Source organism: Epargyreus clarus, unplaced genomic scaffold, assembly GCF_041222505.1.
Source record: "Epargyreus clarus isolate Ecla_fem2 unplaced genomic scaffold, WU_Ecla_fem_2.2 ptg000025l, whole genome shotgun sequence".
NCBI lineage: Eukaryota > Metazoa > Arthropoda > Insecta > Lepidoptera > Hesperiidae > Epargyreus > Epargyreus clarus.
The window spans coordinates 507,511-527,042 of NW_027332232.1; the positions used below are offsets into that span (position 1 = coordinate 507,511).

At 40.4% G+C, this 19,532-nt stretch overlaps 1 protein-coding gene across 2 annotated transcripts; it reads right to left on the bottom strand.

Annotated features, from left to right (window-relative positions):
- Positions 1 to 1,283: 1,283 nt before the first annotated feature.
- Dhx15 (DEAH-box helicase 15) lies at positions 1,284 to 19,449 on the bottom strand. Of its 2 annotated transcripts, none has more exons than XM_073087000.1 (11): positions 19,254 to 19,449; positions 16,804 to 16,925; positions 14,325 to 15,477; positions 11,641 to 11,777; positions 10,170 to 10,307; positions 9,026 to 9,148; positions 7,802 to 7,901; positions 6,625 to 6,715; positions 5,345 to 5,507; positions 3,552 to 3,682; positions 1,284 to 2,249 (listed from the first exon to the last, which is right to left on the bottom strand). In XM_073087000.1, the coding sequence occupies exons 1-10, from the start codon at positions 19,301 to 19,303 to the stop codon at positions 3,555 to 3,557; spliced, it is 2,205 nt and encodes a 734-aa protein (XP_072943101.1). In that variant the 5' UTR covers positions 19,304 to 19,449; the 3' UTR covers positions 1,284 to 2,249; positions 3,552 to 3,554. The 2 variants fall into 2 exon arrangements, with proteins under 2 accessions (XP_072943101.1, XP_072943102.1); XM_073087001.1 differs by having other exon boundaries at positions 3,539 to 3,682.
- Positions 19,450 to 19,532: the final 83 nt, after the last annotated feature.

Consider the following 19,532-nt stretch of genomic DNA (forward strand, 5'->3'; position numbering starts at 1 on the left):
TTTATAATATAGCAGACGAGCATACAGTCCGCCCATGGACATCTGTAATCAACCCCAGATAGGATTAGATATTCCCACCTAAGGTCGGCCACAGATGCGCCGCTACCCCTGAGGACTAAGCTGGAACGCCTCGGAAAAGTCTGTCTCCTACCACACCCTTCAATCCGGAACACAGCATCACCTAACACTGCTGTTATTAGGTAGAAATAGGTGTGGCGGTGGTGCCTCCGGAGTCGAACCACAAAGGGTTCTACCACCTTCAACCTATCACCTATCTTTATAATATTATAATAGATTATAATGCATTTTGTGTGTTTCAAATGATAGTGTTTGTTGTAGAAGTCGATAAGTACCTAACGAAATAGATGATCAATGCAATATTTTAAAATCATTTACCTAAAATTATTGTTTGTTACAGTAAATACAAATGTTAATGCGGTTTTGGAGATACTATATCTGTTTCCTATAATCTTGCACCACATTTTTCGTATTTTCACATCTTTTGCAAAAGAAAAAACACTATATAATGTATTTATAGTACTGGTTTTGCACAATAACTCTAGGAAATATTTATAAAGTGGTTATTTAGCCTTTCCCATGATGTAAATAGCGATGAAACCTGAAAACGTTTAATAATACCTTTATGTGCATACAGTTATCATCAATATTAATACAAATCACGCTACGTGACGTCATTCAAAGAGCGCGTAAAATGGCGGCGTTCAAATGTGTCAAATTTTATTGATACTTTAAATAATTTTTAAAAAAATATTTCAAACACTAATAAAATTGTTTATATTTTTTACTATGTTAAAACGATGTGATAAGTGGTTTAAAATAATAAAATAAAAATGTGCATATTCCCTATTGTGTGAGGACAATAAACTGATTGCGATATAACCTCAACCTCCACCACACACACGCATCTCCACATTATCATAGCAGCCATTGAAGTAAATGTATTGTGAAAATTTGAAGTCTACCTATTACGGTTCCTATATATTTTCAACATTTTTTGTGGCCACTATATTATACATATTCTGTAAAAAATTCAAGTATCTATCTATTACGGTTCAGGAGATAGAGCCCTGTGACAGACGGACAGACAGCGGAGGCTTAGTAATAGGGTTCCGTTTTTACACTTTGGGTACGGAACCCTACGGGAAAAGGTTCCCTAGCTACAGATAAACACATTTTTTATTTTTAAATTCATGTATTTGTTATTTTCAGTACCAAAGTACCTTCTTATAGATAACTTACGGTATAAACAATTTGGAAGCAACTTCTGTTATTCGGCGAATGATAAAACTTTACCTACGCCCGTTACCAATAATCAATCCATCCTAACTTTACCTACCAAAGATATAAATGTAACATTGTCTAGTATAACCAATAATTTTAATAACCATTCTATTATCTATCTCATGTTTTGTCATTTCAATTATTTCACAATATAATTTGTCAAGTTCAATCTTTGATTGGTAAATTTTAGACAGATTGAATATCAATGACCGTTGTATAACAAAAAAATTTAAATGTCAATCTTAGATAGGCAAAACAGGATAATTAGATTGAATATTAATAACAGACACTAATGTGAACGGGCCCTTAGTAATGTCAATAAAAATATATACATGCCGCGTCCACACACTTTGTATTTGAAAACTCCAAACTTCTACAAATATTTGGTCAAAAGTTATGCTATATGTACTTGCAAACCTACACAAACCAAGGCGAACGCTCTATCCACACGTTGGTTAATTTGGCAAGCGTATAGACGCGGCAATGTATGAGTATGCTCAAATTTCAATTTCTAGACGAACTAGCATTTGCAAAACAATTTTATGTATTTTTTTATAATATAGGAGTAGCAGACGAGCATGCTCCACCTGATAGAAAGCTACTGCCGTATGGACATCTCTAATCAACCCCAGATTAGATTGCTACCTGAGGTCAGCCACAGATGCGCCGCTACCCCTGAGGACTAAGCTGGAACGCCTCGGAAAAGTAAAAACTCAAATGACCTCCTCACAAAAGTAAATTGTATTTCAATCTTTATTGAATCAACTTATACCATTGTGAATAAATATGAATCTGATTTTCGTCGAATAAAAAATAATACATTGGACATATGTGTAGTCAGTGTATTTGCTGTTATTTGACAATATTTGTATATGACGTCATGGTCGGCGCGCCGCCGCGACCACTATGCAACTGGCTCCTTATATTCGTAAATCCATTTCTTGTATCTGAAAATTAAATAAAAAAAAATATTATTTATTACAACTTTATAGTTCAGCTTCGGCACCACCGCCACACCTGTTTCTGTTATAACAGCAGTGTTAAGCGCTGCTGTGTTCTGGTTTGAATAGTGGTAAGAGACATACTTATGTGATATATGTTCCAACTTAGTCCTCCGAGGTAGCAGCGCGTGTGGCCGACCTCAGATAGGAATCTAATTTTATCTGGGGTTGATTACAGATGTCCAGACGGCAGTAAAAGCCGTGATAGCCTAATGGTTAAGAAACTCGGCCTCTCGAACGAGGGGTCCGAGGTTTAAATCCCAGGCACGCACCTCCGATTTTTAAAGAAGTTATGTGCGTATTATAAATTAAATATTTCCTTAAAAGGTGAAGGAAAACATCGTGAGGAAACCTGCATAACTGAGTTTTTATATAAAAAAAAAACTCAAAGGTATGTAAAGTCTACCAATCTGCACTTGTCCAGCGCGGTGGACTATACACAAACCATTCTCATTCTGAGAGGAGACCCCTGCCCAACAGTGGGCATGAGACAATAATGGGTTGATGATATGCGGCAGTAACTTACTATCAGGACTGTATCCTCGTTTGTTGATTATCTACGTCCAAAAAATTGTTTTAAATCTGATCTTTACTAAAATTATGTTTATTAAAAATTAATTTGTTTTCATGTGTGTTTCAACTCATTTGGTCCAGTGGTATCGGAGTAAATGGGCTGCAACAGACAGATAGAACCCAAATGTACCAGCTAGAAGCCCGAGTAAACCTACAAGTGATCTGTTTATTTATATTTTACGACGGAACCAAAATGTACGAGCTAGAAACCCGAGTAATCCTATAAGGGCTCCGTTTTTTGTATTTCACTACGGAACCCAAAAACGTACCCATTAGAAGCCCGAATATACCTACAAGGGTGACATTTTTCGATTTTTACTATGAAACCAGCGTTTGCAATACGTTGGGATTAATCACCAGGTTGCCCTCTTCACCCGGGCAGATTCTCAAGGGGGTGAAAATATCTGGAGGTACCTGATGGTAAGTGGCTACTGCCGCCCATGGACATCTGTAATCAACCCCAGATAGGATTAGATATTCCCACCTGAGGTCGGCCACAGATGCGCCGCTACCCCTGAGGACTAAGCTGGAACGCCTCGGAAAAGTCTGTCTCCTAATAACAGCGGCGCTAGGCGCTGCTTAGAGATAGGGTGTGGCGGTGGTGCCGCCTGAGTCGAACCACAAAGGGTTTAACCCACCTTCGGTTTTCGTATCCCACTTACCCCCACAACGTACCCGCTAGAACCCCTCGCGGAAGGCCCTGGAGTCGAGCCGCGCTTGCAGCAGCTCCAGCTGCCGCCGCGACTCGCCCGCCGGGAAGTTGTTCAGCTCGTAGTACTGCGGCGCGATACGGAGCAACCACTCCGCTGGAAACAGACAGAAATAATACTGTTAATTACCGTGGATTATAATAATAATAATAAATGTTTATTGCCATAATAACACAGTTTACACAAAGAATAAATGTACATTTTACAGTAATATTAATATGACAAAAGGAATTCGGCTCAGCATTGCTGTCGCAGAATCAGGGATTCGAGTAGCGCTGTTTTTCAGCCGCTCCTATAATCCCTGTGGTGTTAGGTGGGATAAGAGGATAGTCAGCCGTGGGGCATCTCCTGGGTTTTAAAATCCAAGCGTGTATGTGTGTGTGTGTGTGTGTGTGTGTGTGTGTGTGTGTGTGTGTGTGTGTGTGTGTGTGTGAGAAAATAAAAATAAAAAACAAAACATTATATAAAACATATCCTTATAAATACTTATAGGTAGCAAAATCTTTAATAGGTATAGTCCGCGCCAAACTGCTAGTCTGCTTTCGACTGATTTGAAATCATCATCATCAACCCATTACTGTCCCACTGCTGGGCACGGGCCTCCTCATAATGAGAAGGATTGGGCCATAGTCCACCGCGCTGGCCAAGTGCGTATTGGTAGACTTCACATACCTTTGAGATTGTTTTTTTTATAAATCTCTCCGATATGCAGGTTTCCTCACGATGTTTTCCTTCACCGTTTAGCAAGTGATAATTAATTTCTAATACTTACGATTTGAAATAATAGGCCACCAAAGAATGTTAATACGCGAAATTTTTATGTTAATGAATGGCGGGAACTTAACTGCCAAATGTGAACAAAATATGTATTTTCTTAAAATTGAGGCTTTTCCTTTAGTTTGACATTACGTCCCGGAATTTGATCCTTATGAGCAACACTATCAGATAGAGAAATAATATAGAGGGAGTATTTTTTTTTTTCAAAATAAACTCGTTCGATTCCCGGGTAGAGAAAAATATATTTTAAAAATCGGCCTAGTAATTAGTTTCAGCATTTTCACTAATCCCTATTTGAAAAATTCACCCTGTATACAATTTTAGCACACATAAATATAACGCACATAAACACACACCGAACAAACCTATAATATATTCACACACAGACATACCCTTTCCTTCATACACATATACTCTCACACACACACTCACGTTTGATATCGGTGACGGTCCGTATATAGTTCTTGGTGGTGAGCACGAACTCGTTGTAGAGCACCCAGTCGGGCTTGTATCCCTCTGAATCACACCCCTAACACACCACCAACGCACCAACAACACACCGAACACACCAAATACACTACCAACGCACCCAACACATCCCTAACACACACCCAACACACCACCAAAACATCCAACACACAGTCAACACACCTAACACACCACCAAAACACCCAACACACATCCAACATACAGTCAACACACCTAACACACCACCAAAACACCCAACACACATCCAACACACAGTCAACACACCAAACACACTACCAACACACCCCTAACACACCAACAACCCATCCAACACACCACCAAAACACCCAACACACATCCAACACACAGTCAACACACCAAACACACTACCAACACACCCCTAACACACCAACAACCCATCCAACACACCACCAAAACACCCCACACACATCCAACACACAGTCAACACACCTAACACACCACCAACACACTCAACACACCCAACACACTCACGTTTGATATCGGTGACGGTCCGTATGTAATTCTTGGTGGTGAGCACGAACTCGTTGTAGAGCACCCAGTCGGGCTTGTGGTCGAGGCAGGTGGAAGGGTGCAGTTGCACCACTTGGTTGTCCTTCACTGTGGTGTAGTGGCCGGTGCGCTCTAGGTGGGCGACCTGTCGACAAAATGGTGGATTAGAAAGAAAGAAAGAAAGAAAGAAACATTTTTATTAGGATAAATTGCAACACAAAAGAAATATAACGAAAAGACAAAAAAATATATATATATAAAAAAAACAGCAACAAAAGGACAATAAAAAATACACATTCAATTTTTACTATAATATGTGTTGCAACGACCGAAAAGGGACAAAACTCAGCTTGTGCCACGTAAACTGAGTCATGAGGATTAGGTTTATATAGGAGTAGCAGACGAGCATGCAGTCTACCAAGTCGCAACTGATATAGTCCGCGCCAAACTGCTAGTCCGCTCTGAGTATAGGAACGAGTCGTATCGCAACAGCAAATAGTAGATATCAGCGGGACAACAACTTCAGAGCGGACTAGAAGTTTGGCGCGGACTACACCTAATAACAGCAGTGTTAAGCGCTGCTGTGTTCTGTTTGAAGTGTGGTAAGGGAGACATACTTTTCCGAGGCGTTCCAGCTTAGTTCTCAGGGGTACTGACACATTTGTCACTGACCACAGATAGGACTGCAATCTTATTTAGGTTTTGTTACAGATATCAATGAGCCGCAGTAGCCACCTTTTTTGTTTCGTCTCTTACCACACTTCAAACCAGAACACAGCAACGCTTAACACTACTGTTAATACAGAAATAGATGTGGCGGTTCTGTTGTGGAGTTGAACCACGGATGGTTCTACCTTTAAAACCTTTAAATATTTGGAGGCCCAACAGGACCAGAGGCTCTCCCTTAGTACGCCAATGAGAAAGATTGTATATTAGGGATGGCGGTCTGAGATCAGTTTATCAAAGAATCGATATTTTGGGCAAAAAAATCAACTATATTAATCAATCTCCAGTAATGGATCAATTCAGTGAATGGATCTGTCATTCTAGAAAATCGAAAGTCGATCTTTTCGAAGATGGTTTTATGTGTTATAGACATTTTTTGTTGACTGATAAGCATTTCAGTGCTTATTTGGTTCTGATGATCTTTTTTTTCGTCATCTTCGCCCTTTTTTAGCTAAAAATATCGAATATCGATTTTTGGAGAATCGATTTATTACAAGAATAGCCTTCCCTATTTTATATGTAAAGAAATAACATACCTGCATAAAGAATCCATTGACGAGAGCTTTCCTTATATTAATGTAATAGTCTTTGCTTGTGAACTCCGTGCTGGTCCGCTTGAGGTTAAACCTGAAAATTTACAAAAAGATATTTTATTATTATAATTCACAATAAAAGATGGTGATAACCCAGTGGTTAAGAATCACGGTCTCTATCGAACAGTCCAAGGTTCAAATACCACGCACCTCTGATTTTTCAAAGTTATGTGCGTATTAGAAATTAATTATCACTTGCAAACGGTGAAGGAAAACATCGTGAGGAAACCTGCATACCTGAGAGATTTATAAAAAATAAATATCTCAAAGGTATGTAAAGTGTACCAATACGCACTTGGCCAGCTCGGTGGGCTATGGCCTAATCCTTCTCAGTCTGAGAGGAGACCCGTGCCCAGCAGTGGGACAGTAATGGGTTGCTGAAGATGATGATGATGATGATAGATAGATTGCGTTAGAGTTTTATAATGAACGCAATGCAATAATGCAGGTTGCATACGTGAGAGATCTTAAAAAAAAGTTCTCAGAAGTATGTGAAGTCTACCAATACACACTTGGCCTTACTGGCCTCTCAGACTTCGACGCGTACTTTGTCACAAATCTTTATATAATATAGGAGTAGCAAATGAACGTGTAGTCCAGCTGATGATAAGAAGCTACTGCCATATAGACATCTGTTATCAACCCCAGACAGGATTAGATATTCCTACCTGAGGTCGTCAACACATGCGCCGCTACCAAAGGACTAAGCTGCAACGCCTCTAAGTATGTCTCTTACCACACTTCAAACCAGAACACAGCAGCGCTTAACACTGCTGTTATAACAGAAATAGCCGCTGTGTTGCCACCGGAGTCGAACCACAGAGTGTTCTACTAGTACACTGTATCATATGTACATAACATCTAAACTGGTTGACAGTGGGCCACACTGACCCAGTCCTTTAACAATGCTGTTATAACAGAAACAGATGTGGCGGTGATATCACCAGAGTCGAGCCACAAGGTTCTAACACCTGGTAGACGGTGGGCCACACTGCCCCACTCCTTTAACACTGCTGTTATAACAGACACATCTGCTGTGGTACTCCAGCACCAACCACACAGGGTTCTACCACCTAAGCTGGTTGACACTGAACCACACTGCCCCAGCCCCGGTCCCCACCTGTCCATGATCCTGCTGAGTTGTTGGCGCACGTTGTCCCCAGACTTCAGCGAGCGGTAGTTTATGAAGTTGTCATAGCACCAGTGGGGGTCCTCCACATCTGAAACGTACATACATTATTATTAGTGTGGTGGTGGTAGTATGTTTCATTGGTTATATGGGTGTATCTATAGTGTGTAGCAGTTCAGCGTGTGTGTGCGGGTGTGTGCTGACTTACATATGAGGCGAGCGGCTTAGTGCTCAGGAGTGACGTGTGTGATCGACTTCATTTGGAACCTACTCTATATGGAGTTGGTCCAGAGTTTGGTACCAGTAAAGACAGTTTTAAAGAGGTATAGTCCCCGCCAAACTGCTAGTCCGCTCTGAAGTCGATGCGAGCAGGTGAAATCATACAATTTCAAATCAAATCATTTTTTTTTATTCAAAATAGGTTCTTTACAGAGCACCATTTGAATGTCAATACAACTACCACCACTTCACAAGGTGTTTCGTTATGGAGAAGAAGCGGCGAAAGAAACTCCATAACACACATCTTTTTTAAAAAAATGTTTTTTATAATGTTAAACTTAACCTAATGGTACATGTGGAGCTGGAACTACTTCAGACCACACCGTTTTGTCATTAAAATAATCACTTAGTTTATAGGACGCTTTTTTACGTAACATTTGTTTAACGACATGTTTGAACTTTTTTTCTGTGAGATTCAAAATGTGGTCAGGTATTTTATTGTAGTAGCGAATACAGTTACCCATGAAAGATCTAGCCACCTTGCATAATCTATGTTTAGGAATTACTAATTTATATCTATTTCTAGTATTAAAGTTATGGTGGTTACTATTTTTTTCAAACATATCGGTGTGTTTTCTTATATACATAATATTTTCATAGATGTATTGACTATGTATCGTCAATATGTTAATAGTGGGAAACAGTTCTCTCAGGGACTCACCACGCTATGGCAACGCGACTCATTTCTATATTCAGAGCGGACTAGCAGTTTTACGCGGACTATACCTTTGTGTTTGACTACATTATCTATATTATATGCGACGCGCACGCACGCACACACACACACACACACACACACACAAACACACACACACACACACACACACACACACACACACACACACACACAAACACACACATTACGGAACCTCCCCGCTCAAACCACACTTCCACCGTACTCTAGTGTTGTCCCCGGCCCGTTAGTGATGTACTCACTCTGCTTGAACGCGTGGTACACGTTGAGCAGCGTGAGGTGGTCGCCGTCGATGTGTGCGAAGCGCATCTTCGCCTCGTCCGCCGCCTTGCGCGCCTCGTTCGGCCGCACGAAGCACTGGGGCACTGGAAATATGATACATAATTAATCAAATTAAATATATTATAGTATTTATTTGATATAGACCTACAGAGGCACTTACAAACTGTAAGTTCAACGGAGTTACGAATGTAACTTTCGAGGGTGGGACTTACGAACCCTTTGTGGTTCGACTCCGACGGCACAACCGCCACACCGTTTCAGTTATAACAGCAGTGTTAACCGATTCAATGCGGCGGCCTTTAGGACAAACTTTAACGCCTGGCGGCAAACAAATATTTCGTGGCAAATTTTGGCACCTCTCGGGTGCTACCCGCCATACACAAAAGAAATTCATGGCACAACTGTGGTGCCATCCGTACGGAATCGGTTAAGCGCTGCTATGTTCTGGTTTGAAGTGTGTGGTAAGGGACATACTTATCCTAGGCATTCGAGCTTAGTCCTTAGGGGATCTGAGGCCTTATCTGAGGTTGATTAAGTATATCCATGGGTGGCAGTAGACTCTTACCTACTCTCAGACAATCGCAGCTCTTGAGGAGAATATTCGATTGGAATGCGAAGTGATAGTGGCGGAAATCTTAAGGAAAATCGTGGAAAACTTGATAAAACGGGCGCAAATTTGTATCAACGCTGGTGGAAGACACTTGACAGATATCATATTTTCTAATTAGAAAAAAAAGTTACAGGTCCTGGTAAAGGTTTTTTTTTTATTCAGTACAAAAGTTATTCAAAAACGAAATTGGATAATTAATTATGCGCCACCCCAAACATACCTACATACATAGAGGTCAAGCTAATAAAAGTGTGGCAAAAATAAATATATTTCAATACTAGCTGTGCCCCGCGGTTTCACCCGCGTTAAAAAGAAATTATTTCAGAGATTAGCCAGAAAAAACAGTCAGACAAACAGACAAAAATTGTAAAAACTGTTTTTTGGTGTATGTACTGTATGTATATTCTAATGCATGTAGTAAAAAGCGGTTATTTCAATATTAAAAACGGACCAATTTTATTTATATGTATAGATATATGCCGTAAGATACTCACCGGACAGCATTGCAGTGATAGACAGTATCTCATTAGAGCAGTTGTGGTTGCAGCTAGCTATGAGCATCTTGGCGAGCTGGGGATCCAGAGGAAACTCCGCCATCACCGCCCCCAAGTCAGTCAGGTTGCCGTCGTCATCTGAAACATGAGAGCACATAGTGTTAGCGGATAGCGTGTCATAACTATGTAAAAAACGCAAACATAGAAATTACACACACACACACACACATTTAGACACACACGCACACACACATGCGCACACATGCACCACACACACGAACGTACACACCGATACACACAAATACATAGATAACTAAATACATACGTACCGAGCATTACCATACATTATTATTAATATAAGTTTAAAATAAAATCTCGAAGTCTACCAATACGCACTTGGCCAGCGCGGTGGACTATGGCCTAATCCTTCTCATTATGAGAGGAGACCCGTGCCCAGCAGTGGGACAGTAATGGTTTGATGATGATGATGATGAATATAAGTTTCTCATTTTAAGTGACAAATGTATGTCTTATGAGAAAATAAAGATTATTTAAACCTAAACCTAACGTGCTATAGCAGTTACAAATCACGCTATATAGCGTGCTACATTTTGAAGTTGAAGCTGCTACATGCCGCTTCACATTGGAAGTGATGTTAAGCGCTGCTGTGTTCTGGTTTGAAGGTTGTGGTAAGGGAGACATACTTATCCGAGGTGTTCCAACTTAGTCCTCCCTCAGTAGCAACGCTTGTGGCCGACCTCAGGTAGGAATCTAAACTCATCTGGGGTTGATGACAGATGATAGCAGTAGCCACTTACTAACTTGTGGACTGCATGCTCGTCTGCTACTCTAATATTTATCTCTATTTTATACAGCTCCACACTAGGATTCCTTGTATCGTGGTTGCCATGGACACACACAAAGACAAATACACAAACACCCAGACCCAGAAACAGAAACCTAAATTCTTAATTTAGATTTCTGTCTGGCCGGGGATCGAACCCGGGACCCTCTGCACGTCAGACCGGTATGGTGACCGCTCCGCCACGCGGGTCGTCAAATATTAGTATTATATTTGTACGCCATTTATGGCAGAATGAGCGAAAATTCTTGACTATAACACCATGTGTACACCTTATTCTACAAATAAAGAGTTTTGTGTTTGTATTTGAATATTACAGGTAAGGTGGAGGGCAAGAGACCCAGAGGACACATAGCGTCGTGTACACCAAATGGTGCGGAAGGAGCGAAAGCTGCTCCCCCAGGGCAGAGCCCGGTCGGGGCATCGCGCTTGGAGGACTCCGGTTGCGTTCCGTCAGAGATCCCGGAGTTCTCCAACAAGCGTTGAGGACGGCCACCGGGGGGGTTTTCGGGGCGGTAAAAATCCCACATAACCCGACGTCGCTCCCACGTCGTCGGGTACCTTTTGAAGGTTTCCCCCTCGTTAAGAAAAAAAAAAAGAGATACTCACCGAGTGCCGCCAAGTAGTTGAGCAACTCGAGCGCCCGCATGAGGGTCTCCGGCGCCGGGGGGTCCATGAAGTCGAAGTGCACCAGGTCGTCGATACCCAGCTTCTTCAACTGCAAAACTACAGATCCTAAGTTTGATCTGCAACGCAAGGCGGCTCGCATTAGACAACGCCGGTGTAACACTACTGATATAGGTACTATGCGTATTCGCTACTGTACATTATGTACATTACTTATATAAAATAAATAGTTAAACTAAAAATCGCACAAGAGAAATGTGGAGAATGGGGCATAATCGTTAATCCTGATGAAGAGAATGGGGCGAAATCGTTAATACTGATGATTCTGATGCGGAGAACGGGGAAAAATCGTTAATCCTGACGATTCTGATGAGGAGAACGGGGCAAAATGGGATAAACTTATTATAAGCGTAATTTTTCTTGATAATTGTAAAAAAATTGAATCTAACTGACAGTTCAAACTGGGGTAAAAATCGAGTTCAAAGATTCCCTTACATATTTACATACATACATACAGGTCAAGCTAATAAAAGCGTCGTAAGGTTTCAAAGGTATGTACAGTCTACTAATCCACACTTTGCCAAATGTGAACTGTGGTTTAAACCAGCGTTTCCCAGCCTTTTTCAGTCCACGGACCCTTAGGATATCAAGCACAGTTTTTACGTACCCCCTTAATGATATTTTAACAGCAAAAAACGGATTAGGTATTTATTTTAGTTATTACAGATACAAAAAAAACAAATACAGAAGGTAATTATAACTGTTTATTATGAAAAATATGAAAAAAAAAAATCTAATAAAACTGGTTTGCTGATTTGATGGTCCAGATATGACACCTCGGACCCCCATACATATACTCACGGACCCCTAGGAGTCTGCGGACCACAGGTTGGGAAACGCGGGTTTAAACCATGCCGAAATAAGACCAATGCCCAGCAGTGGGACAGTAATGGGTTATAGACATAGTGTCATCTATAACTATCAATTTCTAGAATGAAATAGCTCTACCTAGGTATATAGGGGTGTGGATGACTGACCATATGAGGCGAGCGTCTAAGTGCTCAGAAGTGACGTATCTATGATCAGCTTCAGGTAGAACCTGGGGGCCTACCACCATCTTTGAAAAACCATCATAGTTCAGGAAAGTTTTATTTTAATATTGCATCAACATTATTTTGTTTCGTACCACGCCCTCCTTAAAACAGGTCGTGGTACGAATTTTCAATGTATGCTTAAAATAATATTGTTTTAAGAGATGGTAGTAACCCCCCTGGACCCCGATACTCGGGGCGTAGAGATTTTATCTAATTCGAGATGAGATCTGTAGAGAACATCCTTTTTTAGGCGTTTATTATAAAAGTCTAACACAAAAATGTCTATCATCATCATCATCATCAGCAACCCATTACTGTCCCACTGCTTCTCCTCTCAGACTGAGAAGGATTAGGCCATAGTCCACCGCGCTGGCCAAGTGCGTATTGGTGGACTTCACATACCTTTGAATATCTCAATTTTTTTTTTAAATCTCTCTGATATGCAGGTTTCCTCACGATGTTTTCCTTCACCGTTTTAGCAAGTGATAATTATTTTCTAATACGCACAAAACTTCGAAAAATCAGAGGTTCCTGGGATTTGAACCTCGGACCCCTCGATCGAGAGGCAGAATTTCTTAACCACTAGGCTATTACTGCTATGTCTATAGAGATCCGGAATAGCATTTTTTGACATTTTTGTAGTGATTTGAAATTAAAGATTCATCTCGAATTCGACATTATTTCTACGACCCGAGAATCGGGTCCCTGTTCTATATGTTGACCGCAGATCTCCATGGGTGGCAGTTTCAATGGGCATGATGACAAATTTTGAATTAAGCGCGAAAACGCTCACGGGTGTCATGGCGTCCGCGAGTGACGTCACGCTTCAATATCCCATAGAAAAGTTCAAGCAATACGGCGACACGCCAAAAAAATGACGTCATTTCGCCCCGATTAGCGTTTTAGACAAGATGGCCGACTGCATTATTTTATTGAAAATATAATGAATCCTAAAGTTTTTGTTAAAACTGGGCTATTTTTGAGAATGCTTTCAACATATTGTTTTTAAGTAAATCATTTTTTCTCGATTTTTCAATACTGTCATCATGCCCATTCTATTGATTGCAAATGCGATAGCAACGCATCTGTACATCAAGATCAAGTTTTAAAGCCTTATATTAAGTCTTTCCGTTCACCACACCCTTGAAACACGAATACAGAGTGCTCAAAAGTGGCGTCGCTCGGACCAGCGAAATAGGTACTACCTAAGCGAAACTAATATTTTTTTTTTTTTATAATATAAGAGTAGCAGACGAGCATGCAGTCCACCTGATGGTAAGTGGCTACTGCCGCCCATGGACATCTGTAATCAACCCCAGATAGTATTAGATATTCCTACTTGAGGTCGCCCACAGATACGCCGCTACCCCTGAGGACTAAGCTGGAACACCTCGGAAAAGTCTGTCTCCCTTACCACACCCTTCAAACCGGAACACAGCAGCGCTTAACACTGCTGTTATTAGGTAGAAATAGGTGTGGCGGTGGTGCCGCCGGAGTCGAACTTCAAAGGGTTCTACCACCTTCTTACTACTAATACTAATTACAAAAACAAGAAATCCAAACCCGAGTCACCTCAGAATCTCTGGGTACGTGTTATCTTGCATTTCATTCTTGTACGCCTTCTCCGTGTAGAGCCTGAAGCACTTCCCCGGCCTCGTGCGCCCAGCGCGCCCCGCTCGCTGCTGAGCTGAAGCCTTACTGATAGGAGACACTAGGAGAGACTCCACACGAATCCTCGGATTATACACTTTCTGCTTCGCGAATCCCGTATCAATAACGAACACCACACCGTCGATAGTTAAGGAAGTTTCCGCTATGTTCGTCGACACGACCACCTTTCGACCGATAGCGCCATCTGGTCTATTCGGGGGCGCCGGCTCGAAGATCCGTTGTTGCAAATTCGGCGGTAGAGTCGAGTATAACGGAATGCATTTGAGTTCGCCTGCCTCCGGGCCTAGGTTGTCTATCTCCCTCTTTATTCGCTTACACGCATCTTCTATCTCTTCCTGTCCTGTGAGGAATAGGAGGATATCCCCAGCGACCTCTTCGCACAAGTGGATCTGAATCACAGTACGTATAGCGGCTTCGAGGTAGTCCCTTTCAGGTTGTGGCGTGTAGAATATCTCCACGGGGTGGGTTCGACCCGGTATATTCATTAGCGGTGCGTTGTCGAAGTAATGCTGGAATTTACCAGCGTCCAATGTGGCTGACATGATAACCAATTTAAGATCTGATCGCTGTTTAATCACTTCTTTGAGGACTCCCATGAGGATGTCTGTAGCTAAAGTTCTCTCATGGGCTTCGTCGAGGAGTATGACCCTGTACTGCTCTAACATAGGGTCAGACATTGCCTCACGCAGCAACATACCGTCCGTCATGTACTTCAATACTGTGTGTGGTCCGGAGCAGTCCTCGAAACGGATGCTGTAGCCGACCTGCTGTCCGAGAGCCACGTCCATCTCCTCCGCAACTCTTTGAGCTACCGACATGGCAGCCACTCGTCGTGGTTGTGTGCAAGCGACTCCAGTCGACCTACCAGCAGTGACCGCTGCGAACTCCACCGACCACTGAGGTATTTGTGTAGTTTTCCCTGAGCCAGTCTCTCCGACCAGTACAACACATTGGTGCGTGTTGAGCAGTCGCATGAAGTCGTCTTTATACTCCCAGACTGGAAGACCTAACCGTCGCCGGAGCAACTCGTGGTAGCGCTGGGAGTGTGGAAGACCTGGGAACAAATTATTTTCATATACATATAATCATCGTAATGTTTTTTTAGTCAACTTTTGGGTTACAATCCTTACTAATCCTTACTAATATTATAAATCCGAAAGTAACTCTGTCTGTCTGTCTCTTCTTCACGCCTAAACCACTAAACAGATTTTAATGAAATTTTATACAAAGATAGTCTGAGACCCGAGAAAGGACATAGGATAGTTTTTATCCCGGAAATCGATCGGCGATCTAAGATCGATTAAACGGACAATCGATCTTTTGGACCAAAAAGTCGATTATTTTAATAGATATTAGTAAGGATTGAATCGTTTGCATGCATGCATTTGATCAAGTGATGATCTCTAGCAAAGTTGTTGTCCACGAGCCCACGAAGGTTTCAGAGTTGGTACGACCAATTCTCGCCAGATGGCGCCACTGTCATTCCAACGAAGGTACGAATTTTCAGTTTTATGTATGTTAGTATGTCATATTATTTTCTTTTAAACGCGGGCGAAGCCGCGGGTAATAACTAGTATAATTATACATAAGATGCAAACAAAGGTTGATCAAAGGTTTGTATTAAGAAAATACGTTTCAAATGGTAGTTTCTTATTTTTGACGATATTAAAGTAATACAAAGATAATAAAATAATAATCTAAACAAATTAAGATCAATTCACATTTTCTAATATTTATATTACCTGAATTTCGGTCCATACAGTAATAATAACAAAAAAACAAGGTTTATGGTAGAAAATTAAAATGTGATAATGGTAACACAATCGGGAACTAAAACATTTTTTGTGCCGCCATTTTTAAGTTTCGTAATGTTATTCATTTTCGTGATCGTGGTCGAGCCTACTTAACTAAATTTTTATAAGGCAAATTCACACCATCAATTATTACGCAAGTTCAAGTACAGTTGTGTTTTTTAAATAGTGTAAGTTAAAGACATGATTTTTTTATTTTGTTTTTATTTGCATTGTAAAACTATGTATTGCTTTGCTTTGAAGGTGGTAGAACCCTTTGTGGTTCTACTCCGACAGCACCACCGCCACACCTATTTCTGCCTTAAAACAGCAGTGTTAGGCGCTGCTGTGTTCCGGTTTGAAGGGTGTGGTAAGGGAGACAGACTTTTCCGAGGCGTTCCAGCTTAGTCCTCAGGGGTAACGGCGGTTGTGGCCGACCTCCGGTAGGAATATCTAATCCTATCTGGGGTTGATTACAGTCCATGGGCGGCAGAAGCCAGTAACCATCAGGTGGACTGCATGCTCGTCTGCTACTCCTATAAAAAAAATCTAGCACGCTATATAGCAGTTATCATAACCAGTTAACATACCTGTGTAACCGTTGATACCAGCAGTGCTGGTAGCGGTGGCCGGTGCCGAGACGGTCGGCGCGCTGGACTCCGAAGACTCTCCGCTGCCGCCAGACTTCGCTGCCGCTGCTGCTTTCTCCTCCCTGTAATGAATTATAAATGAAAATTAACTCTTTGTAATATTGGTAGCAGTGATAGTGATAAGTTGTTAGAGTTAGAGCTTATGGAGTTTGTTTCGCCGCTTTTTCTCCATAACGAAACACCTTGTAGTGGTAATTGTATTTGTTGTTGTAGTTGTTGTACTCCTCCAAAACGGCTTTACCGATTTTCACCAAATTTTATATGCATATTCAGTAGATCTGAGAATCAGCTAGTATCTATTTTTCATACCCCTAAGTGATAAGGGTTGTTTACTTTTAGCATTTTTTTATTTATATAGCAACACAACGTTTGCCAGGTCAGCTAGTTTATGATAATTTTTATTAACATAGGTTTTAAGTACAATGTAAATACTAACAAATAATGGACTATGTCTGAATCAAATGGAAATAAATAAATAAACATGAGAGGATTTTTATTACATACTTGTATAATATATTTCCATAAAAATACAGGATGAATTTTTCAAATGGGCCTTCAGGGTGAAATCCAAATCTATAAGGATTAGCGAAAAATACTGAAATAAGTTACTAGGTCGATTTTCATAAAAACTAAAACGGCGTCATTAGTTTTTTTAAATATCTTTTCCCAAGCCGGGAATCAATCGAGTTCATTTTGAAAAAAAAACACATCCTATATTATTCCATTACCAGATTATGTCGCTTATAAGGATCAAATTCTGGGAAGTAATATTACATGATAAACTAAAACAAAAGTCTCAATCTCAAGAAAATACATATTTTTTATGTCAACTTGCATATTTTTACACATGCTTGTGAAATAGCATGGTTTAATGATTGTTGTAATACTTAATTGTACTAATTATTTGAGTTTCACAACATACTGAAATACTGATGCAGTGGAATTCTATATTTATGAAAATTAAAATCCCGCTATAACTAATTCTGGACAGGGTTATAGCTAACTTTGGTCCAGATTTTTTTTTATTTTATAATATAGGAGTAGCAGACGAACATGCAGTCCACCTGATGGTAAGTGGCTACTGCCGCCCATGGACATCTGTAATCAACCCCAGATAGGATTAGATATTCCCACCTGAGGCTGGCCACAGATGCGCCGCTACCCCTGAGGACTAAGCTGGAATGCCTCGGAAAAGTCTGCTTCCCTTACCACACCCTTCAAACCGGAACACAGCAGCGCCTAACACTGCTGTTATTAGGTAGAAATAGGTGTGGCGGTGGTGCCTCCGGAGTCAAACCACAAAGGGTTCTACCACCTTGAAACTGATATTAAAGACATGTCAAATAGAATTACTATAAAGCTAAAAATTGTAAATTGAGTTAATGATCATTCATCCTCAACCTATTATTGTCCCACTGTTGGGCACGGGTCTCCTTTCAGACTGAAGACGTTTAGGATATAACACATCACTCTGGCCTAGTGCCCTTTGGTAGATTTTACATATCTTTGAGAACTTGAAGAACCTTTAGGCATACAGGATACCATACAAAGGTTTTATTCATTATAACAGCAAACTATAATTCCTAATACATAAATAGCTTTGAAAATCAGAGATCAGATCTGAGATTAGAACTGCCATTGTCAATTCCATTTAAATTTGAATAGAATAACTTGACACTGTTGTTATAAGGCAGAAATAGGTGTGACAGTGGTGCCCATGCAGTTTGTCTAAGGGTTCCAATACCCATATACATGTTGTACATTCGAAGGAAGAAGGGAATGGTGTTATTCTAAGACACCACACGGTAAACATGTATAAACCTTTAATTATCTACGAAAACGGAACATAAAAACCGGGTCAGAGATTTCAAACATTCGCAAAAATACATACAGACAGTTTTTTAATGTTATTGTGCAAATATAACTTATGTATTACGGAATAGGACGTTTATACAGTACAACAATAGCTACCGTTTGATTATATGTGTAGATATAGCCACTTCTGATGTTAGATTAAAAGTGGTATCGATTTTCGTATAGTAACAACGAAAGACGAAAATGTTGGTTTGCGTTCGTATTTGTTGGTTAAATGCGCTTGAAATATGCGTAGATTGTCGGGAATTAGTTAGAAACTTAATATAACCAACGTTTAATAACACAATAACTCAATAAATGAAATAATTGACGTTGAATCTACAACCTGCATTAACATTATTTATGTTGCGAAAAATAGTAGAATTAGCACGGCTGTTGTTGATATTAAAGTTTTTGAAGCTTTTAAAGTCGAAAAAATAGAATTTAGATCTCTTAACGCATTGTAAAAAGGTAAAAACAAAGAGGTTGATGCCTCAAAGCATGGCGTTGAAAAACGTAATGTGATAATTTCTTACCTTTTTTTCTTTATAAAGGGATCCATTACTTCAATTCTTCGTTTGGACATTTCTTCGTAGTCACATAAAACACGACACAAAAGGAAATAAAAGAAAATTCAACTAATTTTCGATTTTAATGAAGCGCCCAACAAAATGGCGTCTTTCTTCAATCACCGCCAGGTTTTGGGAATTTTTGAAGTCTAACTGACATGACAACACTGAAATGACATTTTGCACTAAATGAAGTGCTTGTCTATTTTTTCAAATTAGTTTGCTTTTTTTCACACAATTTTTTGT

Bases quoted from the DNA above. Each gene is read 5' to 3' on its own strand.
- Dhx15 (XM_073087000.1), bottom strand. From the start codon at position 19,303: ATGTCCAAACGAAGAATTGAAGTAATGGATCCCTTTATAAAGAAAAAA. The intron at 11,778-14,324 runs GTGACTCGGGTT...CTTGCGTTGCAG, and splicing joins ACGTACCCAGAGATTCTGAG to ATCAAACTTAGGATCTGTAG. The intron at 9,149-10,169 runs GTGAGTATCTTA...TCATATTTCCAG, and splicing joins TATCACTGCAATGCTGTCCG to TGCCCCAGTGCTTCGTGCGG.